General features: G+C 40.2%; 1 protein-coding gene across 5 annotated transcripts in view; it reads left to right on the top strand.

The window, feature by feature from the left end:
• The window catches only part of FAM186A (family with sequence similarity 186 member A), a 79,858-nt gene that overhangs the window by 38,335 nt on the left and 15,172 nt on the right, over positions 1 to 26,351 (top strand). For 2 of the 5 annotated variants that reach the window (XM_047865003.1, XM_047865004.1), the window contains exons 2-4: positions 3,863 to 4,079; positions 5,023 to 5,193; positions 15,365 to 22,427. In XM_047865003.1, the coding sequence (XP_047720959.1) occupies positions 3,863 to 4,079; positions 5,023 to 5,193; positions 15,365 to 22,427 (7,451 nt within the window). The other 3 variants (XM_047865005.1, XM_047865008.1, XM_047865006.1) reach the window with 3 other exon arrangements.

The raw sequence follows: 26,351 nt of genomic DNA, 5'->3' as shown, positions 1-26,351 counted from the left end.
AGGAAAGTAATTTCTAATAACGGGCATTTCAGTGTGTAAATTCTAGGCCAACTTCACCAGAAGACATAATAAAGAAGTAGACAGAGGCTTGTACCTATATGTAGAATTAAAATAAATGTGAAAGCTATGAATATAGGTTGATACAAAAGCAGGTTTATCGTACTGATATTATATAACTATTAACGTTAGTGCATTGCTATTGGTACTATGGTACCAACAGAATGGTAAAATTTATTGGAGAAATTCTAAAGAACATCTTTCCTTTGATTTACATAATATTTGCATTCCTGGAAACTTCAGTATATAATTAAATTAGGCAAAAAATTTTTTGTTTATATTTTAACAGGAGTAAATTCCTAGGCTCAATTATAAACAGATGTTTTTCTTTTTTTTCTTTCTTTTTTTTTTTAATTTTTTTTTTCCAACGTTTATTTATTTTTGGGACAGAGAGAGACAGAGCTTGAACGGGGGAGGGGCAGAGAGAGAGGGAGACACAGAATCGGAAACAGGCTCCAGGCTCTGAGCCATCAGCACAGAGCCCGACACGGGGCTGGAACTCCCAGACCGCGAGATCGTGACCTGGCTGAAGTCGGACGCTTAACCGACTGCGCCACCCAGGCGCCCCAGATGTTTTTCTTTTTACCTACATGAATGTCTCATAGGACAGTCAAAATCTATGCAGGATTGGGCCAGTTCTTCATTGTGTGGACTGTCCACTATAAAATGAGCTAGCATTCCTTAGCACCTTTCACTGAATATCAATCAATCCTTCCTCCCAATCACTGTTGCAACCAAAAATGATTCCCCAAATTCCCAAAGACACATATGAGGTAGTAATTTACTTTCCTATTGAGAATATTGGTATACAGTTATAAGCAAAATAAATTTGCTGATAGATTCTTGAGAAGGTGAAGTAATGAAATAAAAGTGTTGAGGAATACCTGATACCTGCTTTCCACGGGTGAGGGCTAGGTAAAGAAAAAACAAAAAAGGAACTTCCTTTTACTTACTAGTTTACAGCAGTCATTTATAAAACATTTTCACATATGTCATACATCTCACATCAACTGTAAATTTAGTATCTCCACCATTTTTAAAAGTTTTTTATTTTCATTCCAGTATAGTTAATATACAGTGTATTAGTTTCTGGTGTATAATATAGTAATTCAACTATTCTATACGTTACTCAGTGCACATCGTGATAAGTGTACTCTTTAATCCCCATCACCTATTTCACCCATCTCACCACCCACCTCCTCTATGGTAACCATCAGTTTGTTCTCTAAAGCGAAGAGTCTTGATATGTCTCTCTCTTTTTGTCCCTTTGTTTGTTTTGTTTCTTAAATTCCGCATAGGAGTGAAATCATATGGTATTTGTCTTTGACTTATTTCACTTAGTATTATACTTTCTAGCTCCATCCATGTCATTGCAAATGGCATGATTCCATTCTTTTTAAGGCTAATATTCCATTGTGTATATATGCCACATCTTCTTTATCCATTCATCTATCAATGGACATCTGGGATGCTTCCATAATTTGGCATTATAAATAATGCTGCTATAAACATAGGGGTGTATATATTTTTTGAATTGGTGTTTTCATTTTCTTTAGGTAAATACTTAGTAGAGCAATTATTAGATCATAGGGCAGTTCTATTTTTAATTTTTTGAGGAACCTCTATATTCTTTTCCACAATCGCTGCACCAGTTTGCATTGCCACCAGCAGTGCAGGAGCATTCCTTTGCTTCATATTCTCACCAACACTTGTTGTTTCTTGTGTTTTTTATTTTAGCCATTATCACCGGTATGAGGTGGTATCTCACTGTAGTTTTGATTTGCATATCTGTGGTGAAGGGTGATGTTGAGCATCTTTTCATGTGTCTGTTGGCCATCTGGATGTCTTGTTTACAGAAATGTCTGTTCATGTCTGCTGCCCATTTGTTAATTGGATTATTTGGGTTTGGGGTGTTGAGTTGTGTCAGTTCTTTATATATTTTGGATACTAACCTTTTACTGGATAGGTCATTTGCAATGCAAATATCTTCTCCCATTCAGTACACTGTCTTTTAGTTTTGTTGGTTGTTTCCTTTGCTGTACACAAGCTCTTTATTTTGATGTAATCCCAATAGCTTATCTTTGCTTTTATTTCCTTTGCTTCAGGAGCTGTATCTAGAAAAATGTTCTATGGCTGATGTCAGAGAAATTATGGCCTGTGTTCTCTTCTAAAATTTTTATGGTTTCACATTTAGGTCTTTAATCCATTTTGAGCTTATGTTTGTGTATGATGTAAGAAAGTAGTCCAAGATCATTCATTTGTATGTAGCTGTTCAGTTTTCCTAACACCATTTGTCGAAGAGACTTTTTCCCATTGCATATTCTCGCCTCTTTTGTCAAAGATTAATTGACCTTATAACTGTGGGTTTGTGTCTGGGCTTTCTACTGTTCCACTGATCTATGTGTCTATTTTTGTGCCAGTACCATACTCTTTTGATTACTACAGCTTTGTGGTATAGCTTGAAATCTTGAATTGTGATACCTGCAGTTTTGCTTTTTTTTTTTCATGATTGCTTTGGGTATTCAGGGCTTTTTGTGGTTCCACATAAATTTTATAATTTTTTCTTCTAGTTCTATGAAAAATGCTCTTGATATTTTGATAAGGATTGCATTAAATGTGTAGATTGCTTTGGGTGGTTCATACATTTTAACAATATTTGTTCTTCCAACCCATGAGCAGGGAATGTCTTTCCGTTTCTTTGTGTCATCTTCAATTTCTTTCATCAATCTTTTATAGTTTTCAGAGTACAGGTCTTTCACCTCTTTAGATAAGTTTATTCCTAGGTATTTTATTATTTTTGGTGCAATCATAAATAGGACTGTTTCCTTAATTTCTCTGTCTGCTACTTCATTATTAGTGTATACGAATGCTACTGATTTCTAGGTATTGATTTTGTATCCTACAACTTTACTGAATTTATTACTGGTAATAGTTTTTTGTTGTTGTTTTGTTTTGTTGTTTGAGTCCTTAGGGTTTTCTTTTTTTTTTTAAGTTTATTCAGTTATTATTTCTGAGAGAGAGAGAGAGAGAGAGAGAGAGAGAGAGAGGGAGAGAGAGAGCAAGCACAAGTGGGGGTTGGGCAGAGAGAGAGGGAAACACAGAATTGAAACAGGCTCCAGGCTCTGAACTGTTAGCACAGAACCCAATGCAGGGTTTGAAGTCACAAACCAGGAGATCATGACCTGAGCTGAAGTCAGATGCTCAACTGACTGAGCCACCCAGGCACCCCCTTAGGGTTTTCTATATATAGTATCATGTCATATGCAAATAGTGATAGTTTAATTTCATCCTTACCTATATAGATGCCTCATTTCTTTTTCTTCTCTGATTGCTGAGGCTAGTACTTCCAGTATTATGTTCAATAAAAGTGGTGAGAGTGGACATATTTGTCTTGTTCCTGATCTTACAGGAAAAACTTACAGTTTTTCACTATTGAATATAATGTTCACTATGGGCTTTTCATATACATCCTTTATCATATTGAGGTATGTTCCCTCTAAACTTTGTTGAGATGTGCCTGGGTGGCTCAGTTAGTTAAGTGCCCAACCCTTGGTTTCGGCTCAGGTCATGATCTCACAGCTTCATGGGTTTGAGCCCTGCATTAGACTCTGTGCTGACAGTGTGGAGTCTGCTTAGGATTCTCTGTCTCCCTCTCTCTGCCCCTTCTTTACTCATGCTGTCTCTGTCTCTCTCAAAATAAATAAACTTAAAAAAAAATAAACCCACTTTGTTGAGAATTATGAACAGATGTTTGATTTGCCAATAAACTGAGTATTAATATATTCCCCTCTTCTTATTCTTATAGGACATTAATATGCAGCTGGCTGACATACTGCTCAATGTGCAGCGAATAATCAATCGCTACACTGTTGATGAGAATGTGCACTCCGGAAGGAAAATCTCCCTTCCAGAACATAAGAAATGGAGAATAAATTTCCTGGATAAAATAGTTACTTATGCTAAGAACAGTGAAATTAGAGAAAAGACTCTTTTGCACATCCTGGTCTGGTTGGAAGAATGGAGTAAGTTTTCAAAAGTGGTTCAAAGGAAAACCATGAAGTTAATGAAAAAGAGAACAGGATCTATAAGTAAATTTTAAAGGGTTAATCAGACTACCTTTAAAAGAAGATTAAAGAGGTTATTCAGAGAATTACTGTCCACTGTTTCAGTAAGAATAAAGTAAGCACTATGTAGTCTTGCTTACTTAGTGCCAGCTATTCTGGGCTCCTTGCTTCTCTTCAAGCATGCCAGTATGCCTCTGCCCAGTGTCTTTATGCTTACTATTCCTTTGCCTGGAACACTGTCCACAAGTAGCCATGTGGCTCTTTTCTGCTTATATCTCACTTTAAAATGATGTGTTCTCTGACCATCTCCATTCCCTACTCCCTGGCACTGTCCATTCCTCTTTATTTTTTGTTTTTGTCTGTAGCGTTTCTTATGATCTGCCATACTATATAATTAATGTTTATATTTTTATGTTTTGTGTGTCTCCTTTCACTAGAATGCAAGCAGTATGAAGTCAGGGAACTTGTTTTATTCAGTGTTGTATCCTCAACATCTAGAACAATACATGACAAAGGAGACATTTGGTTGAATGAAAGAATGAATAAGCTAAGAATACAAAAAGAATAATTTCATTAAGTTGCAAGAAATCTCATATAATGAAGGTTTTAAAATACTAGACAACTTATGAAAGGAGTTGAGGTTTAGTTCCTCAATATTAAAACACATGTTCACATTTTAGTTACCAGAGTATTTTCATGTCCAAGATTTACTGTTCAGCTTTCTATTCCAAGCCTCATCCTTCTTCATTTATTTCTTCAGAGAAAAGCCTCAGAAGAGCAATCAGTGTGAGATACCTATACTCCTCAATACTATAGTATGAAGTAGTTAGCCAATATTATAAGCCTGTATGATTATAATCATTTTTCTGCACAAAAATAATTTTCTTTTGCTCTCTTCAAGATGCCATTTTGTCTGAGATGACTGCAATTGATATTGAGGAACACCATCACTGGATAGCAAAAATGGAGTTTTTACCAGAAATGTACAAAGCTATTGAGAGCAATGTCAAGATACTGAGTAGAATTAGTGTATCTTTATTTGAAGAAAAGAAGAGACAAAAGAAAAAAATGAGTAAGGGTGCTTTAAGACATTGGAAACAGATTTGACTTTTTCTAAAAAATGGCTTTATTAAAGTAAAAGTTACATACCATAAAACTCACATATGTTAAATGTAAAATTCAATGACTTTTAGTAAATTTAGAGTTGTGTAGCTATCACCACAATATTTTATTTTATTTTATTTTATTTTATTTTATTTTATTTTATTTTATTTTATTTCATTTCATTTCATTTTATTTTATTTTATTTTTTAAAGTAGGTTCCATACCCAGCATGGGGCTTGAAGTCATGACCCAGAGATCAAGAGTCTCATGCTCTACTGACTGAGCCAGCCAGCCACCACCACTGCCCCCCTCCCCACAATTCAATTTTACAACATTTCCTTCATCCCAAAAAAGATCTCTCACGCCCTTTTGCAGTCAATCCTCACTCCCACCCCAGTTCCAAACATACACAAATCTATTTTCTGTCTCAATAAGTTTGCCTTTTTTGGACATTTCATAAGATGGAATCATATTATACGTAGTCTTTTATATGTGGTTTCTTTTACTTAAATAATGGTTTTGAGGTTCAGCCATGTTATAGGATGTATCAGTAGTTTCTTCCTTTCTATGACCAATTGTATATCATTTTTTGCATATACCACATTTTGTTTACCTACTCACCAGTTCATGGACATTCAGATTATTTTGACATTTGACTTTTATGAATAATGCTGCTATAAACCCAGATGTATAAGTCTTTGTGTGGATGTATGTTTTCATTTCTTTTGGGTAGATACCCAGGAGTAGAATTTCTGGGTCATTTACCTATTGCTGGTAAGTTTAAGTATCTTTTAAAGAAATTGTTAACTTAGTGCCCAAATGACAGCACTATTTTACGTTCCCATCAGCAATGTATTAAGGTTCCAGTTTTTCCACATCCTCAACACTTTTTATGGACTTCTTTAGGATCGCCTTTCCAAGAGGTGTGAAGTGGTATCCCATTGTGGTTTTATTTTTTTTTTTTTAATGTTTATTTATTTTTGAGAGAGAGAGCATGAGTGGGTGAGGTGCAGAGAGAGAGAGGAGGACAGAGGATCCAAAGCTCCACACTGACAGTAGAGAGCCTGATGCAGGGCTAGAACTCACAAACTGTGAGATCATGCGCTAAGCTGAAGTCCGCCTCTCAACCAACTGAGCCACCCAAGCACTACTCCCCTTCCTCATTGTGGTTTTAAATTGTATTTCCCTAAAGACTGATGATGTTGAGCATCTATCCAGGTGCTTATTAGTCATTCTTATATTTATTTTGCTGAAATGACTATTCAAATGCTTACCCATTTCTATTATGGAGTTTTAAGAGTCCTTTATGTATTCTGAATACAAGTCTTGAAATGTGATTCTCAGGGACACCTGAATGGCTCAGTTGGTTAAGTGTCTGACTTCAGCTCATGTCATGATCTTGTGGTTCATGGGTTCAAGCTCAGAGCCTGAAGCCTGCTTCAGATTCTGTGTCTCCCTCTCTGTCTGCCCCTCCCCTGCTTGTGCGCGCGCTCTCTCTCTCTCTCTCTCAGAAATAAATAAACATTAAAAAAAAGGGGGACGCCTCAGTGGCTTGGTCATTTAAGCGTCTGACCTGGGCTCAGGTCATGATCTCCTGGTTTATGAGTTGGAGCCCCATGTTGGGCTCTGTGCTAATAGCTCAGAGCCTGGAGCCTGCTTCGGATTATGTGTCTCCCTCTCTCTCTGCCTCTCCCTGACTCACTCTATCTCTCTCTGTCTCTCTCAAAAATAAAGAAACATTAAAAAAAAAAAAAGAGAGGGGCGCCTGGGTGGCGCAGTCGGTTAAGCGTCCGACTTCAGCCAGGTCACGATCTCGCGGTCCATGAGTTCGAGCCCCACGTCAGGCTCTGGGCTGATGGCTCAGAGCCTGGAGCCTGTTTCCGATTCTGTGTCTCCCTCTCTCTCTGCCCCTCCCCCGTTCATGCTCTGTCTCTCTCTGTCCCAAAAATAAATAAACGTTGAAAAAAAAAAATTTTTAAAAAAAAAAAAAAAAAAGAGAAAGAAACGTGATTTTCAAACATTTAATCTTTGGTTTGACTTTTCATTTTCTTAATGGGGCATTTGCAGGCCAATGGTTTTTGATTTTGATGAAGTCAAATCAATCTGTCAATATTTTCTTTGTGGTTCATGGTTTTAATGTCGTATTAAAAACTTGTATGGGGGGGGGGGTGGTGCTTGGCTGGCTCAGGCAGAGGAGCATGTGACTCTTGATCTCAGGGTCATGAGTGTGGGCCCTTCATTGGGCATAGAGATTACTAAAAATAAATAAATAAATAAATAAATAAATAAATAAATAACTTAAAACAAAAACAAAAGCTTGTATTGGTCAGTGTTCAACCAGAGAAGCAGAACCAGTAGGAAATTATCTGTTATCTGTATATCTATGTATCTATCTACTCCATGTGAAGTATTTTGTGGAACATACTTTGTATTCTTTCAATCCTTTTACATTTATTGTGACTTGCTTTATAGCCTGCCATATGGTCTATCCTGGAGAATGTTCTGTGTGTGTTTGAAAAGATATATTTTGCTTTTGTTGGGTGGAGTGTTCTACAGTTGGTTTATATTGTTGTTTTAGTCTTCTGTATATATCCTTACTGATTTTCTGTCTAGTTGTTCTATTATTAAGAGTGGGATGGGGCACCTGGGTGGCGCAGTCGGTTAAGCGTCCGACTTCAGCCAGGTCACGATCTCGCGGTCCGTGAGTTCCAGCCCCGCGTCGGGCTCTGGGCTGATGGCTCAGAGCCTGGAGCCTGTTTCCGATTCTGTGTCTCCCTCTCTCTCTGCCCCTCCCCCGTTCATGCTCTGTCTCTCTCTGTCCCAAAAATAAATAAAAAACGTTGAAAAAAAATTAAAAAAAAAAAAAGAGTGGGATATTGAACTTCCCAACTACTATTACTGAGTTAGCTATTTCTCTCTTTAATTCTGTCTGGTTTTGCTTCCTATATTTTAAGGCTCTGTTATTAGGTGCATATATGTTCATATTGTGATAGGTTACTGATGAACTGATCTTTTTTTTCATTATAAAGTGTCCCTCATTGTATCTAGAACCATTTTTTTTTTGTCTTAAAGTCTGTTTTGTTTGATATTAGTCTATTCTCTCCAGCTCCCCTGTGGTTACTGTGCAAGATTGAATCTAAGATATGTTGCTTATCATTGGATCGTGTTGGCTTTTAAATATATATACACACAAAAAAATACACAAATACACATAAAATTGGGCAATCTTTCACTTTTGAGTATTTAATTCTTTCATATTTAATGTAATTATTGATATGATTGGATTTATATGTGTTGTGTTGCTGTTTATTTTCCATGTCTCATCTCTTTGTTCTCCTGTTCTTCTTTTACTACTTTTTGTGTTAAACAAATATTTTCTAGTGTACCATTTTAATTCCATTTTCCCCCTATATTTTTGGAGTAATTTCCTTAGTAGCTCTTTAGGGATTGCAGTACACATTTTAAATTATCACAACCTGGGGCACCTGTGTGGCTCAGTTGGTTAAGCATTGGACTCTTGATTTTGGCTCAGGTCATGATCTCACCATTGGTGAGTTTGAGCCCCATGTTGAGCTCTGCACTGACAGTGTGGAGTCTACTTGGGATTCTCCCTCTCCCTTTCTCTCTGTCGCTCCCCCATTCACTTTCTCTCTCTCTCTCTCTCTCAAGATAAATACACTTAAAAAATTATCACAATCTGTTTCAGATTAGTGCTAACTTAATACAACAAGCAAAATATAGAATTTTTGCTCCATTAGCTCCATTCTCTTCCCCTCCTTTGGATTTTGTCATATATATTACATTTTTATGTATCATAAGCCCAACAACATAGTTCATAATTATTGTTTTATATGATTGTCTTTTTAATCAGTTAAGAGAAGAAAAGAAAGCATATTTTTACCTACATATACTTGTGCTCTTTATTTCTTTGTGTGAATTTGAGTTATCCTCTGGTATCATTTCCTTTCAACCTGAAGGACTTCTTTGTCTTTCTTATAAGGCTGGTCTATTAGCAGCAAATTCTTTCCATTTTGCTCATCTAGAATGTCTTTATTTCACTTTCATTTTTTAATAGACTTTATTTTTTTAAGGTAGTTTTAGATTTATAAAAAAAAGTGAGAAAATAGTACAGAGAATTCCATATTTCTCCATAGTTTCCCCTATTACTAATATATTACATTAGTATGATACATTTGTTATAATTAACAAACCAGTATTGACACATTATTAACTAAAGTCCATAATTTATGGACTGTAGTCATAATTCCTTGTTTTTACCTAATGTCCTTTTTTGTTTCAGGATTCCATCCAGGGTACCTAATTACATTTAATTGTCATGTCTTCTTAGGCTTTCTTGGCTGTGACAATTTCACAGACTTTCCCTTCTGTTTGATGTTCCTGACACATGTGAGGAGCACCAATCAGATATATTATAAGATGCTCCCCTATGGGAATTTGTCTGGTGTTTTTACTCACATTTACTCTGGGGTTATGGATTTTGAGGAGAAAGATCACAGAGGTAAAGTACCATTGTCATCATACAATTTCAAGGGTACGTACTATCAAATGACTCAATGTTGACCTTGACCACGTGGTTAAAGTAGTACTTGTCAGGTTTCTCCACTGTAAAGTTACTCTTTTTCTTCATTTTCCATACTTTGCTTTTTAAAATAAGTCTATATGTGCAGCCCATACTTAAGGAAAAGGGAGTTGTGCTCCCTTTCTTTTAGGATGAATATCTACATAAATTATTTGCAGTTCTTATGTACTATAATTTGTCTCTTCTTCCTCATTTATTAATTTATTCAATTATTTATCTCAAAATGAACTCAGATTTTTTTTGGACTTTGAGTTATAATCCAATACTACTTTATTTACTTGCTTAAGTTGTTCTAGTTTTGGCCATTGGGACCTCTTTCAGTTGGTTCCTGTCCCCCTTTAACATAACCTCATCAATGTGGCTTTTTCTTTTTTCTTTCTTTATTTTTATTATTATTAAATAATTTTTTTAATGTTTATTTATATTTGAGAGAAAGAGAAAGACAGTGCATGAACAGGGCAGTGCAGAAAGAGAGAGAGACAGAAACAGAATCCAAAGCAGGCTCCAGGCTCTTAGCTGTTAGCACAGAGCCAGACACAGGGCTTGAACTCACAAGCTGTGAGATCATGACCTGAGCCGAAGTCAGACGCTCAACCAACTGAGCCACCCAGGTGCCCCTTTCTTTTTTATTTTTTTAGCACTTCCCTACTTTCTGGCACTACAAGATGCTTCAGGTTCATCTCGAATATATCCTGCTCCAGTCTTATAATCTGTCATTTCTTCAAGGATTTCTGGTTACTTTTAGTAGAGAATAGTATTAAAAAGCAAGGTCTGGTTGCTAGGTGTGTTCATTGCTACTGGGCTGTCATTTCTGTTCAGTCCTCTCATTCGACAGAACAAAATATATATATATATATATATATATATATATATATATATATGTGTGTGTGTGTGTGTGTGTGTGTGTGTAGAGCCAATGCAGTTACACATATCTATTAATATGTATATATATTATCATTTGTAACTACTTTAAACTAAACATAAGTTTATAGTGATTTCTCTAATTTTAATTCATTATCACACATAGACCATTCCAGTTTCTTCCCCTTGCTTATCTATAAATTATGACAAACAATAAGAAACTTGCTCCTACCATCTACTTCACTTAATTGCTCGATTCCAGTATACATGCATAGCAGTATCAGAATTATTAACCCATACCCTAGTGGGAAATAACTTATCAACTAGAGTACAGCACTTTGTCTTCAGTCTTACAGACTCCATTCATTTCCGGTTACTTATAGGTCAGCACTCCCTGCATCCTCTCATTCCTTTCAGTGAGGTTGTGTCATACATTTCTTATATTGTTAGATTGTCATATCACAGTCTACATTCCTTCCTGGGATCCCCTGACCTCTTAAAAGGGTATTTAAAAATTTTGTATACATTAAGTTTTACTCTTTGTGCTATAGAGTTCTAATGGGTTTGACAAATGTATATTGTCATGTATCCACCCTTATAGTATCATACAGAATAGTTTTTCCACCCTAAAAATGCCCTGTGATTCACTTATGTATTCTTCCCCTCTTTCCCCAAGTCCCTGGTACTGATAATTTTTTATGTCTCCATAGTTTTTTTTTAAATTTTTTTTTTAACGTTTACTTATTTCTGTGACAGAGAGAGACAGAGCATGAACAAGGGAGGGTCAGAGAGAGAGGGAGACACAGAATGTGAAACAGGCTCCAGGCTCTGAGCTGTCAGCACAGAGCCTGATGTGGGGCTCAAACTCACGGGCTGTGAGATCATGACCTGAGCCGAAGTCGGACCCTTAACTGACTGAGCCACCCAGGTGCCCCTATGTCTCCATAGTTTTGGTTTTCCAAGGATATCATATAATTGGAATCATGTAGTATGTAGCTTTTTCAGACTGGCTTCTGTCACTTAGCAATATACATTTAAGGTTCCTCCCTATCTTTTTGTGGCCTAATAGCTTATTTCTTTTTACTGCTGAATAATATTCCATTGTACAGATGCACCACAGCTTGTTTATGTGGTTGCTTCCAGGTTTTGGTGACTAAGAATAAAACTGCCGTATACACACACACACACACACACACACACACACACACACACACGCACACACTTTCTCATGGACATAAGTTTTCAAATTAATTATGTAAAAACCTAGGAGCATGATGGCTAGATCATTTGATAAGATTACATTACTTTGTAAGTAACTTTGTAAGAAACTGCCAAACTGTCTTTCCAAGTAGATGTACCATTTCTCATTCCCACCATTTTTCAACAGGAGTTCTTGTCACTCCCTGTACTTGTTAGCAATTGGCATTATTGGTTTTTTGGATTTAGCCATTTTCAGAAATGTGTAACATATTTCATTGTTGTAATTTGCAATTCTTTTTTTTTTCAAGTTTTTACTTAAATTCTAGTTAGTTAACATATAATATAAATTGGTTTCAGGAGTAGAATTTAGTGATTCATCTCTTACATATAACACCCAGTGCTTATCACAAGTGCCCTCCTTAATACCCATCACCTATTTAGACTATTCCTTACACAGTGCCCCTCCCCTCAGTTTGTTCTCTGTAGTTAATGGTCTCTTATGGTTTGTCTTCCTCCTTTTTTTTTTTTTTTTTGGTTTTCTCTTTCTCCTATGTTCATCTGTTCTGTTTCTTAAATTCCACATGAATGAAATCATATGGTATTTGTCTTTCTCTGACTTATTTCACTTAGCATAATACACTCTAGCTCCATCAATATTGTTGCAAATGACAAGATTTCATTCTTTTTTTTGGCTGAGTAATATTCCATTGTATATATATCGCACATCTTCTTTATCCACTCATCAGTCAATGGACAATTGGGCTCTTTCCACAATTTAGTTATTACTGATAATGTTGCTATAAATATCGGGGTGCATGTGTCCCTTCGAATCAGTATTTTTGTATCCTTTGGGTAAATATCTAGTAGTGCAATTGCTGGGTTGTAAGGTAGTTCTATTTTTAACTTTCTAAGGAATCTCCATAGTGCTTTCCAGAGTGGCTACAACAGTTTCCAATTCTCTAATGACAGATGACACTGAACATCTTTTCATATCCTTAGTTGCCATCTGTATGTCTTATTTCTTGCCTTCATTAAAAAGAAGAATAACAGGTTACATCCTTTGATTACTTTGAAAATAGTTATTTCATGGAATGGATCTGATAGAAATTCTGTAATACATTTACAGAAGTGTTGAAAACACATGGATATATGAGTGTTCACTGCAAGCCACATTTACAGGAGTGTTATTTCAGTGAATAATGTAATATATTTAGAGAACTGTTTAAAAACACATGCAATAAGGATGATTACAAGAGCTGTATGTGCATACTACTTTGAGAAGAGTGTTATTTCAAGGAATGGATGTAATAGAAATTCTGTAATCCATTTAGAGAAGGCTTTAAAGACACTTATAATGAGGATGGTTATGAGAGTTGCATGTGCATGGTACTTTGGGAAGAGTGTTATTTCAGGGAATGGATGTTTTACCTTCATTTTTTGAAGGATAGTTTTCCTGGATATAGAATTCTTGGTTAGCAGTATTATTCTTTCACCACTTTGAATAGTCATCCCACTGTGTTTGGGCCTCTTGTTTCTAATCAGTGGTAAGCTGTTAAATTTACTATGGCTCCCCTATGCTTTGATTTTTTAGTCTCCTTTGATTGTGATAAGTCATTTTTATCTTTTTACTTTAAAGATTCTTTGTATGGCTTTCAACAATTGACTATGATGTATCTAGGTATGGATCTTTTTGTATTTATCTTAGAGTTCAATGATCTTCTTGAATGTGTAGATTAATGTTTTTCATCAAATTTGGGATGATTTGGCCATTATTATTTCCTCAATATTTTTTTTAAAAGTTTATTTATTTTTGTAAGTGTTTTTAATGTTTATCTATTTATTTTTGAGACAGAAAGAGAGCAAGTCGGGGAGGGGCAACGAGAGGGGGGGAGAGAGAGCGTCCCAAGCAGGGTCTGTGCTGTTAGCACAGAGCCAGATGCAGGACTTGAACTCATGAACCATGAGATCATGACCTGAGCTGAAATCAAGACTTGGACTCTTAACCGACTGAACCATCCTGGCACCCCCAAAACTGGACATTTTAGATGACATATTATAGCAACTTTGGAGTCTGACTTCCCCTATAACCTCCAGGGTTTCTTTTTGCTCCTTTTTTTCCTTTGCTTTTTAGTGATGTGTCTGGATTAATGCAGTAAAGTCTGTCTCCCCAACAGTGTGTGGATGCTGACACCTTTGCTCAGTTATTTTTTTTCCCTCATTTTTGTTTATATTTTAAAGCTTGAATTCCTAGGGGTCACCTTTGGGTCAGCATAACTTAGTCATCAATAACTGGCCAATCATTAAGTGATCCAGATTGATCCAGCAAGGCTTCTATTCTTTGCTAATGGATCTGTGTGTGAGTTAAGGGAGTATTGTTTTAGACAACATCCCTTGGCATGTGTTTTTTCCCTGCTTTATTCCAGATCAAATCAGTCCCCTCAGGCAGTAGAGCTTCAAGGCTTGACTCACTCTTGTAGAACTATCAGGTAACATGGCTTGGGGGAGTTTGAAACAGAAGAAGCTCCAGGCTAAAACATCACAGACTTCCAGTTCTTACTGAAGTTTAGTAATTTTTCTTGAAAAAATGCTTATCATTTTGTTGTATGCTTGCAGTCAATTTCCAAAGTCCTAAAATCATTGGTTTGGGCAGTTTTGTCAAGTTTTATCATTGCTTTTATGGGAAAAAATTTTGCCGAGTTTCTCATTCAGCCATTCTGGAAATCCCTTCAAATGTTTGACTTTTTTCTGCTCCTTTGTGACTCTTCTGAAAGAACCAAGACTAACTGTGATTCAGAAAAGTGAGAAAAGAAGGACAGGAACCTAAGAAAGAAAATGGAAAGCACCAAACGTAATCAAAGCCAAAGGAAAGTTTTGGCTTATGTTATATCTAATCCCAAACTTATAACTGAAGGTAAGCTGAGATCATAACTAAAGACTGAAGACTAAATTTTGGAAGCAAAATTCTAGGTAATTGTGGGAAAAAATAATACTGTTTACTTTGGAGGTAAAGGTTTTTTTGTTGTTGTTTTTTTTTAAGATTTTATTTTTAGGGGCACCCATGTGGCTTAGTCAGTTGAGCATCTGACCCTTGATTTCAGCTCAAGTCATGATCTCACAGTTGTGACACTGAGCCTTGCATTGGGCTCCATGCTGAGTGTGGAGCCTGCTTAAGATATTCTCTCTCTCTCTCAAAAAAAATAAATAAAATAAAAATAAAATCTTTTTTTTTTCTTTTTCTTCTTAAGTAATCTCTGCACCCAACGTGGGGCTCAAACTCACAACCTTGAGATCAAGAGTCATATGCTCTATAGACTGAGCCAGTCAGGTGCCCCATTGGAGCCAAAACTTTCTGATGAATCTTTATCCTATACCTATCCATAATTTAGGCTAAATTCCTAGGCTTTAGCATAGATAGAGCACCACACAGAAGAAGAAATGCAATCTCATTATTTTATGTTTTGTGGTTTTTTTCCTCCAGCATCTAGAGGTACTCTATGGAAATCTTGGAAAGAAAGGGTTATAAAGCGACCTGCAACAGCTCATGCTTTAAGACCAGATCAGATGATTAGTGATGAATTTGCAACAAATACAAAGGTTTCAGAAATCCAAGATATGCTACAGGAACTCATAAACACTGCAATGTTCAATAAATTGGAAAACAATGCTATTAAATATATATCATCAACAATAGTAAACCTTTCTAACGCTTTGAATACACTAAATGATGAAGTAAAAGTTTTTACCCTCCAAAGTGCTAATATGTATATAAATGAGACAAGTGAAAAAGAAAAAGAGCTCTCTCTGAAAATAATACGAGATCTCAGTGAACAAAATGAAATACTTCAGCAGAAACTTCAAGATGCAGAAGAAAAACATGAACAATTTATTCGGTCCAAAGGTATTGTAGAGCAACAACTACCTACAGCATTACCCACATCAACCTTGAAAGCGTTGCCTGAGCTTTCTCCACAATCATCCATTGCCATTAGCAAAACTGACATAGAAGACAGTATGGAAAATATTTTGGCTAAAGAATTTGAAAACATTATAGACGAGGCCCAAACACAAGAGACCAAAGCCTCGGGGATCCAGTGGGACTCAGCATTTTCATATACAGCCCCAGCTGAAATGACCCCAGATTTAGTTGAACAGCAATACCCTTTACCTGAAAAAAACCAAAAAGAGTCTTCTGAAGGTATCACTGAAGATAAGGTGTCACTGAAGAAAGATGATGACCAGTATCAACCACAGAAGAAAAAGCAAATTAAAGGCTCATCTATGGATGAGACCTCTGGATCACATCTGGGTGATGATAAAGGTAAACAGAAAGAGACCAAACTTGATCATGACTTGGAGCTACAGGCACTGGAAAAGAATAGAAAAGAAATGAAATCCTTTTCTGAAGCCAAACCAAAGTCATTCACAGAATCAAAAAGTCGCTATGTCCCTACTGATTACCCTTCTACTGACACAAAAAGACAAAGTGGCAAAAGTGGAACAGGTAGTATGTGGGAAAGACTCAGGAAGGTCAAACCTGAATATTCACACGACAAAAGCCAGATTTCTTCAGAGAATAAAGAAGAACCCACCACTGAGTCAATGGACAAAGAGAGCAAAAGTGAGATGAGTAGCCAAGCAGAGCAATTCAAATTGACTGAACTTGGTTATTCCTCTGAGAAAATGAAAACAAAAGGGAAGAAACGTCAGATCTCTCCAAGAACCACCACAAGCAAAGAGGGAAAAACTGAGGATATCATAGTCTTAGCCAAGAAATTCAAGTCTCCTGAACTTGTTAAATCACAATCTAGGGTAGCAAAAGAGACTTCAGAATCTACCAGAGTTCTAGAAAGCCCAGGTGGCAAAAGTGAAGAGAGTAACCTAGAAGAATTTCAAAAAGCTATAATGGCTTTCCTAAATGAGAAAATTGATAACATAGGAAAGCCTTTGGATAAAAAGGCTGTGCCAAAAGAGGAGTTATTATTAAAAACAGCAGAGGTCGAAAAATTAGGAATCATAAAGGCAAAAATGGAGGAATACTTCCAAACTGTGGCCGAAACTGTGGCAAAAATCTTGAGAGAATACAAAGACATAAAAAATGCAGGACAAGTTGGAGAGAAACCTATGAAACGAAAAAAGGAAGTCTCATTTATGCCAGGATTGCATTTTCAGAAGCCAATTAGTGCAAAGGCTGAAATTAGCACCTTACTCTCATCTAAGAGCATGGACCCATTAATCGACAATTTAATACAAATGATCTTGACTGAAATAGAAGGTGAAAGAGATGCTCCAGTAGCCTCAACAGTAGGGAGAGACCACAAGGAAAAGGAAAAACAGAGGTGGGATGAATATTTGCAAGAAGGTCAAGAAAAAGTATTTGGTGAGGGTCTCAAACACCATTTGCAAGAGGAAGGGAGTTTCTGGAAGAAGAGCCATGAGCTGATAAGTAAAAAATTGGAGAAGGAAGAGTCATGGCTCCAAATGAAGGAGAGAAAGCAAAGGCAACAGAAGCAGAAATGGTGGCAGGAAGAGGAAGCATGGAAGGAACAACAAAAACAGACTGAGCAAGATGACGAGCAAATGCAAAGAAAAGAGAAAGGATATCAGAAGCCAAAACAGCAGCAGCTGGAGGCATGGAATCAAGAAATGGAAGAACAATTGGTACCCCTGGAGGAGGAGGAGGAGGAGGAGCAGATGAGGCCAGTTCAGAAGGAACTGAGACACCCGAAGCTAGAAATAAATAGGGAGAAAGAAGAGAAGCAGAAGCCAAGGAGAAACATAGAAGACCATGGAAGGCAGAAGCAGAAAAAGACAAAGGATCAGAGGAAGATCAATGAGAAAAGTTCTGACACACTAGAAAAGATGTTCAGCCAAACTTCAGTGACCGTGTCTCCCAAATGGAAGAGCATACCGAAAGTAGCATCCCAGTTACACCAAAGAAAAGTGTTCCATGGACATCTGAAGACATTAGAAAATTTTGCTGATGGAAAGCACCCTATACCAATCACTCCTTCTCCATCGACACAATCGCCATCACCTGGGGCCTTTCCAATTTCTGGACAGTCTCCCACAAAGACCCTCACTCTAACTCCTCAACAGGCCCAGGAACTGGAGATCACTATCACCCCTCAAAAGACCAAAGAACTAGGCATCACTGTGGCCCCAGAACAGGCCCAGGCACTGGGGATCAGTCTTACCCCTGAGCAGGCCCAGGAAATGAGCATCACTGACACTCTTCAAAAGGCATTGGGGATCACTGTCACTCCTCAACAGGCTCAGGCACTTGGGATCCCTCTCACTCCTGAGCAGGCCCAGGCACAGGGGATCACTCTCACCTGTCAGCAGGCACAGGCCTTGGGAATCACTCTCACCCCTGAGCAGGCCCAGGCACTCAGGACCACTGTCACTCCTCAGCAAGCCAAGGCACAAGGGATCACTCTCACCCCTCAGCAGGAACAGGCACTGGGGATCACTTTCATACCTGAGCATACCCATGAACTGGGGTTCACCTTCCCTGATAAGCAGGCACAGGCACATGGGACCACTCTCACCCCCAAGCAGGCCCAGGAATTGGGGATCACCCTCACTTATGAGCAGGCCCAGGCACTGGGGACCACTGTTATTCCTCAGCAATCTCAGTCACAGGGGATCACGCTCACCCCCGAGCAGGCCCATGAACTGGGGTTCACCTTCACCGAGGAGCAGACCCTGGCACAGGGTATCACACTCACCCCTGAGGGGGTCAAGGCACCGGGCATTACTGTCACCCCTGACCAAGTACAGGAAATGGGGATCACTGTCACCCCTCAGCAGGCACAGGCACTGGAGATCATGGTCACTCCTGAGCAGTCACAGGCACAGGGCATCACTCTCACTTCTGAGCAGGCCCAGACACAGGGGATCACTCTTACCCCTGAGCAGGCACAGGCAGGGGGGATCACTCTAACATCTCAGCAGGCCCAAGGACTGGGAATCACTCTGAGCCCTGAACAGGCCCAGACCCAGGGGATCACTCTCACCCCTGAGCAGGCACAGGCAGGGGGGATCACTCTCACCCCTGAAACAGCCCAGGCACAGGGGATCTCTCTCACCCCTGAGCAGGCCCAGGCACTGGGGATCACTCTCACCCCTCAGCAGGCACAGGCAGGGGGGATCCCTCTCACCCCTCAGCAGGCCCAGGCAATCACTCTGACCCCTCAGCAGGCCCAGGCACAAGGGATCACTCTGACCCCTGAGCAGGCCCAGGCAGGGGGGATCACTCTCACTCCTCAGCAGGCACAGGCACAGGCAATCACTCTGACCCCTGAGCAGGCCCAGGCAAAAGGGATCACTCTCACCCCCGAAAAGGCCCAGGCACAAGGGGTCACTCTCACCCATGAGCAGGCACAGGCACAAGGGATCACTCTTACCCTTGAAAAGGCCCAGGCACAGGGGATCACTCTCACCCCTGAGCAGGCCCAGGCACAGGGGGTCACTCTCACCCCTCAGCAGGCACAGGGACTGGGGATCACTCTGACCCCTGAGCAGGCCCAGGCACAAGGGATCCCTCTGACCTCTCAGCGGGCCCAGGCACGGGGGATCACTCTGACCCCTCAGCAGGCACAGGCACAGGGTATCACTCTCACCCCTGAGCAGGCACAGGCACTGGGGATCTCTTTCACCCCTGAGCAGGCCCAGGCACAAGGGATCACTCTGACCCCTCAGCAGGCCCAGGCACGGGGGATCACTCTCACCCCTCAGCAGACCCAGGCACAGGGGATCACTCTCACCCCTGAGCAGGCCCAGGCACAAGGGATCACTCTGACCCCTCAGCAGGCCCAGGCACGGGGGATCACTCTCACCCCTCAGCAGGCCCAGGCACGGGGGATCACTCTCACCCCTCAGCAGGCACAGGCACTGGGGATCACTCTCACCCCTGAGCAGGCACAGGCACTGGGGATCACTCTGACCCCTCAGCAGGCACAGGCACGGGGGATCACTCTCACCCCTCAGCAGGCCCAGGCAATCAACCTGACCCCTCAGCAGGTCCAGGCACAGGGGATCACTCTGACCCCTGAGCAGGCCCAGGCACTGGGGATCACTCTGACCCCTCAGCAGGCACAGGCACAGGGCATCACTCTCATCCCTGAGCAGGCACAGGCACTGGGGATCTCTTTCACCCCTGAGCAGGCCCAGGCACAAGGGATCACTCTGACCCCTCAGCAGGCCCAGGCACGGGGGATCACTCTCACCCCTCAGCAGACCCAGGCACAGGGGATCACTGTGACCCCTGAGCAGGCACGGGCACTGGGGATCACTCTCACCCCTGAGCAGGCCCAGGCACTGGGGATCACTCTGACCCCTCAGCAGGCACAGGCACAGGGCATCACTCTCATCCCTGAGCAGGCACAGGCACTGGGGATCTCTTTCACCCCTGAGCAGGCCCAGGCACAAGGGATCACTCTGACCCCTCAGCAGGCCCAGGCACGGGGGATCACTCTCACCCCTCAGCAGACCCAGGCACAGGGGATCACTGTGACCCCTGAGCAGGCACGGGCACTGGGGATCACTCTCACCCCTGAGCAGGCACAGGCACTGGGGATCACTCTCACCCCTGAGCAGTTCAAGGCATTGCTGGTCACCCTCAGCCCTGAGAAATGCCAGGGCTTGGGTTTCATACACACCCTTGAGAAAGTTCATGCACGGGAGTCTCCTCTCACTGCATCACAGGCCCAGAAATTGGGCGTCCCTATCAGTCCAGAAAATGCCTGGGTCTCAGCTGTCACTCTTACCCCTGAACAGACCCAGGCTTTGGGTGCCCCTCTCTCCTTAGAACAGGCTCAAGCATTAGGTATTTCTCTCTCTCTAGAACATTTCTGGGAATCAGATAAATCAGACAAATCCCACGTCTTAGGATTTCCCCTTACCGTTGAGCAAGTCCAGCCTTTGGGAGCTCCCTTCATTCCAGGACAATCCCATCCCATGGGGGTAGATGACCTAAAATCGAGAGCACCTCTCATTAATGAACAGCTCTCACCACTTGGGGTCCATCCTCTTTTAGAACATACCCTGAAAGTTGGGATTGTGCCTGTTACTGATAAATCTGTCACACCAAGTGCTCCTCACATTTCTAAGAAGTTACCCACATTGGGTCCTTCCAGTCTTAGATCACTTCAAAAATTGAAGGCTTCTCTCCTTCCTAGGCAATCCCCAGCATCTGCTGCTATTGCTGAGAAATCCTCTGCATTGGAGGTCTCTCCTATTCCTTTGCAGATATCACAGTCTCCTCTCTCCCAAGTCCCTGGTAAATCACTAGGAGTGAGAATTCGTTCTGAGCCTGGGAAACTCCTTGCACCACAGACTTTTCCTTCCTCTAAACAGACCCTGTTTTCTAAAGGTCAATCCACCTCTGTTGAGTTTGTAGCACCAGAGGTCCCACTGACTCCTGAGAAATTTCCCATAGCTGAGACCCTGTCAACTACAGGGCAGCCTCTTACACTGGAGACCCTTCTCGGCCCTCAGCAGTTCTTTTCCTCTTGGGGCTCTAGGACTCCTCAGCTACCTCTGATATCAGAAGCCCCTCTGGTCTCCAGGCAGCCCCTTATATCTGGAGTCCCACTCACCTCTGCACAGATTCCTGATCTCTTGGCTCCTCTTTCTCCTAGGAAGCCCTTGGTTCCTGGAACCTCTTCCATCCATGGGGAGCTCCTGGAACCTAGACCCTTAATACTCTCTGAGCAGCCCCAGGCATTCCAGCCCACTGCTACCTGTGATCAATCTCGCTATCTACAAGCCCCTTCTCCCCTTGGGCAGCGTCAAGCTTCCCCACTGTGGATCCCTCCCACCCCTGGGCATCTTCCAACATTATGGACCTCTCCAACTCCTGGAAAGCCCCTGAAAGATTTGTCCTCTTCTGTCTCCAAGAAAAGTAAGGAAAGATTGGCAATTATTTCTTCTCTGAAACCTAATTCAGCATTTGTTCATCCCAGTGCTACTGATTTCAAGGTAACTCAAGCCCCTTTCACCACTAAGAAGTTCCAAATATCAGAGGCATCTGACACTTTGGAAGAAATCCCGATATGCCATGATCCTGTTGCCATGGAACAATTTAGAACATTTCAGTCCTATCTCACCAATTACAGGACACCAGTATCACAAACCCCTTACATTCCGACTCTCATGAAGCCTATAACATCACTACCCTCTCTTACGACTAAACAACCCAAAACATCACAGATCTCATCTTCTGAATGGGACCAGAAATCCAAATTCTCCCCTATAGACAAGTCCTGGATACTGACTTCAGTTTCAGGTACCAAGAAACCCAAGATGCTGGTGCCCCCTTCCACTCCCCAAGAGCTCAAAGAGCAGAGATATTTTGTTGATGTCGAGGCTCAGAGAAAGAACCTGATACTCTTAAATCAGGCCACAAAAGCTTCTGGACTTCCTTCACAACTACACACAACAGCTAGGAATCTCATAATTGAGACACTTCATATGGACACAGTTCGGCTGGGATACTTATTCCACAAGTACATTGCTTACAGGCTGATCCAGCGTGCAAGGTAGATGTAATATTGAAGGTTCAGTTTTCTGGTTTAGTCCTGATTTCAAATATCCTCCCTTCATTGCTCTATAAGTATATACATGTTTGTCGGATTAGATGTTCTAAAATATTCTCTCTCTTTTTTTAATTTTTAATGTTTATTTACGTTTGAGAGACAGAGTGTGAGCAGGTGAGGGGCAGAGAGAGAGGGAGACACAGAATCGGAAGGAGGCTTCAGGCTCCAAGCTGTCAGCACAGAGCCCGACGAGGGGCTCGAACTCACAAACTGTGAGATCATGACCTGAGTGAAGTCGGACACCTAACCGACTGAGCCACCCAGGAGCCCTTCTCTCGTTTTTTTAATGCTTATTTTTGAGAGAGAGAGAGAGACAGAGCGTGAGTGGGGGAGGGGCAGAGAGAGAGAGACACAGAATCTGAAGCAGGCTCTAGGCTTTGAGCTGTCAGCATAGAGCCTGACACGGGGCTCAAACTGACAAACCGTGAGATCATGACCTGAGCCAAAGTCAGATGCTTAACCAACTGAGCCACCCAGGTGCCCCTAAAACATTCTCTTACAGAAGGTCTGTGGAATGAAGCCTATTTAAGATAGCAAAAGGAGATACATCTTTTTGGAAATAAAAAAATGTTATATGATCTATTTCATCCATTTATATCTCTAGCAGAGATGCTCAGATATATTTTGTGGATCATGATTGATCTCCAAAATATCAACTTCAAAAGCTTAAAAATGCTTTTAGTTTTTCTAAATTTCTTTCATCTTCTTGAGTTCACCAGAAGATGTATGATTCTTAAAATGGGAAATGGCAGGTTATATACAAGGTGTTGCCATGGTAACCTTGCGGATGAAGCAACTTGGAGGAAACAGGTCCTGGTCCTGATTTTTTAAAATTGCAAAAAAAAAAAAAAAAAAAAGATTGCAAATATAGGGGTGCCAGCCAACTGGTGGCTCAGGCAGTTGAGCATCTGACTCTTGATTTCAGCTCAGGTCCAGGTCATGATCTCATGGTCGTGAGATCAAGCCCTGTGTGGGGCTCTGCACTGAGCACGGAGCCTGCTTAAGATTCTCTCTCTCCTTTTCCTTCTGCCCCTCCTATGATTGCACTTGCATGTGTTCTCTCTCTCAAAAACAAACAAACAAATAAAAATAAAAATTGCAAATATCAGAAATAGGTCAGGGAAAGCGACAATTGTCCTGCTATCCTTAGCACTTATGTTTGAGATTACCAACGTATTAATTTGGGGATATCTTTCACCTAAAATTACAAGAGGTCACACTAAAACCTATACTAGAAAGGGTTATCATTAATTACAGGAACAACTTATGCCATTTATTTAACAAACATTTATTAATGCCTACTGTGCGCCAAGTATTGTATTAGGTGCTAAGGATACAGTAGTGAATAAAGCAGACAAAGTACCCTGTTCTCATGAAATTTATACTTTTAAGGACTGAATTAATTTGAGACTAAGGATTGGAACAGCAAGATAAAAGAGACTTATTCAAGATGTAATCAGAACTTTTCATTCCAAAGCATAAGTAATCAGATTTGTTGACAAATATTTTACTCTGTACCTGTCTTTGGCGTTCTCTTTCCAGACTGAATAATCCTAGACCTTTTTTTTTCCCCCAGCAAAATAAAAAAAATATTTAATACACAAAAAATAACAACAGAATCAACAGGTATAAAAGGCGTTACACGGTACAAAACCCAAAAAGATACAGAGCTATTCACTTACTGGTGCTTAAAATGACTAGACAAGGACACATGAAAATGTCTCCTTTCCTCACTTAGGGAGCTATACTATTCAAAAAGTTATTTTAAAATGCCCCCTTTTTTTTTTTTGCTCCACTTTATGAAACCACACTTACTACTCATGTTGATTATGCCCACCTGATCAAGTAGTTATTTGGAAAATTGCATGTTTATACTGAAAGTGCATTTTGTGCCACCTTGTCAAGTGCAAATAGAAAATTTCTGTACATCAAGACCATAGCAGGGCAGTTGTATCTACTATCCAAATTCACACACATTTCTCTCAGATCCTAGAGATGGAACTCTTTTCTAGCCAAGAGCTTCATATCAAGGAAAGGATATATAAGCTAGAAGTGTGGGTAAAAGAAAGAAACATAGGCCCTGCTAGGCAGGCATAGAGTGAAGTTTATGCTCAGCTTCCAGGACATGTGAATATTACTGGACTTTTTTAAAATTTATTTTTATTACTTTTTTTAATCTTTGTGTTTTGATTCTGCTTTTTGCCTTATAGAAAACTTTGATTTTTATATGTTCATATCATTATTTTTGTTTGTTTCATGTTTTTATTTTTATTTAAATTCTAGTTAGTTAATATGTAGTGTAATACTAGTTTTAGGAGTAGAATCTAGTGACCTATCACTTACATGTAACACCGAGTGCTCATTACAACAAGTGTCTTCCTTAGTGCCCATCACCCATTTAGCCCATCCCCCCCACCTGCCTTCCCTCCAGCAACCCTCAGTTTGAGTCTTTTTTATGGTTTGCTTCTCTCTTTTTCCCCTCTGTGTTCATCTGTTTTGATCCTTAAATTCCATATATGAATGAAATCATATGGTATTTATCTCTGATGGGCTTATTTCACTTAGCATAATATACTTTAGCTCCATCCACATAGTTGCAAATGGCAAGATTTCATTTTTAATGGCTGAGTAATATTCCATTGTATATATGTCCCAGATAATCTTTTAAAAAATTTTTTTTATTTTTTTTTTTTTTGAGAGTCGGGGAGGGGCAGAGAGAGCAGGAGACATAGAATCTAAAGCAGGCTCCAGGCTCTGATCTGTCAGCACAGAGCCCGATGTGGGGCTCGAATCCATGCCACTGAGATCATGACCTGAGCTGATGTTGGATGCTCAACCAACTGAGCCACCTGGGCATCCCTAAACTATTTTTGAGCAAAGAACACTTTGTGGAACCTCTGTAAGTGAAGATTCCATAATTAAATGCTAAAATATAGTTTTAGAGTTGTATTAGCACAAGATCAATGTAATATATCTGAGAAGCAAGAATGGAGAGGATGTAAAATTAGACCAGATGATGATAATAAGACATTTCATTTCCATACATATTGAGGAAAGTCCTCAAAGGTACTAAATATTATGGTGACCTGTCAGGATTTATCATTTAACTCATCAACATTTCTGAACATAGCAACCACTATTTGCTAGGGACTGTGTTAGGCCTAGGGGACTGAGGGTGGCAGGATATAAAGGTGGACAAGCCATATCCCTGCCTTGAGGACATTCAAAGTCAACTCAGAGAGACACCCACACAAACAGGTGATTATATGTGGAAAGAACAATGATGGTACCTGTACAAAGTATACAGAAGAGGACTGAAGACAGGAGAGTTAGGTAAAACTGCTAGACATCCAGACCTTTGGAGGCAGAGAGTCTAGCAGAGCACAGAAAGGAAGGAAGTAAAAGCAGTGCATGTACGTGTGTGTGTGTGTGTGAGTGTGTGTGTGTGTGTGTGTGTGTGTGTGTGTGTGTGTGTGTAAACCACTTTGTTGCTGGTAGAATACAAAGAATAAGCAGGATATGGCAAGAGAGAAGACTAGCAAAGATAGGCTAGGTCAAAAAGAATCCTAAATGGCATGCTAAAGAACTTGTATTTTATTTTGTATGTGATAGAGGATAATTGAAACATTCCTAACAAGGGAAGTAAAATGCCACTAATATGGAAGGTGGATTTAAGGCAAGTAAAACTTCATGCAGAGGCATAAATTAGGGCCAGATGGCATCCACCCAAAAGTTTTGAAGGAGTATAAGGGTATGTAATCAAATAACCAAATGTACAGTATTTCCTGTTGTCTGGAAGGGATTCTATGCTAGGGTGATATTTTAACGCTAACTCCCATCAAGGAGGGGCATCCATGCCAGGCAATC

This window comes from Prionailurus viverrinus, chromosome B4, assembly GCF_022837055.1.
Source record: "Prionailurus viverrinus isolate Anna chromosome B4, UM_Priviv_1.0, whole genome shotgun sequence".
Classification (NCBI taxonomy): Eukaryota; Metazoa; Chordata; class Mammalia; order Carnivora; family Felidae; genus Prionailurus; species Prionailurus viverrinus.
This window is presented reverse-complemented; position numbering and strand designations above follow the sequence as displayed.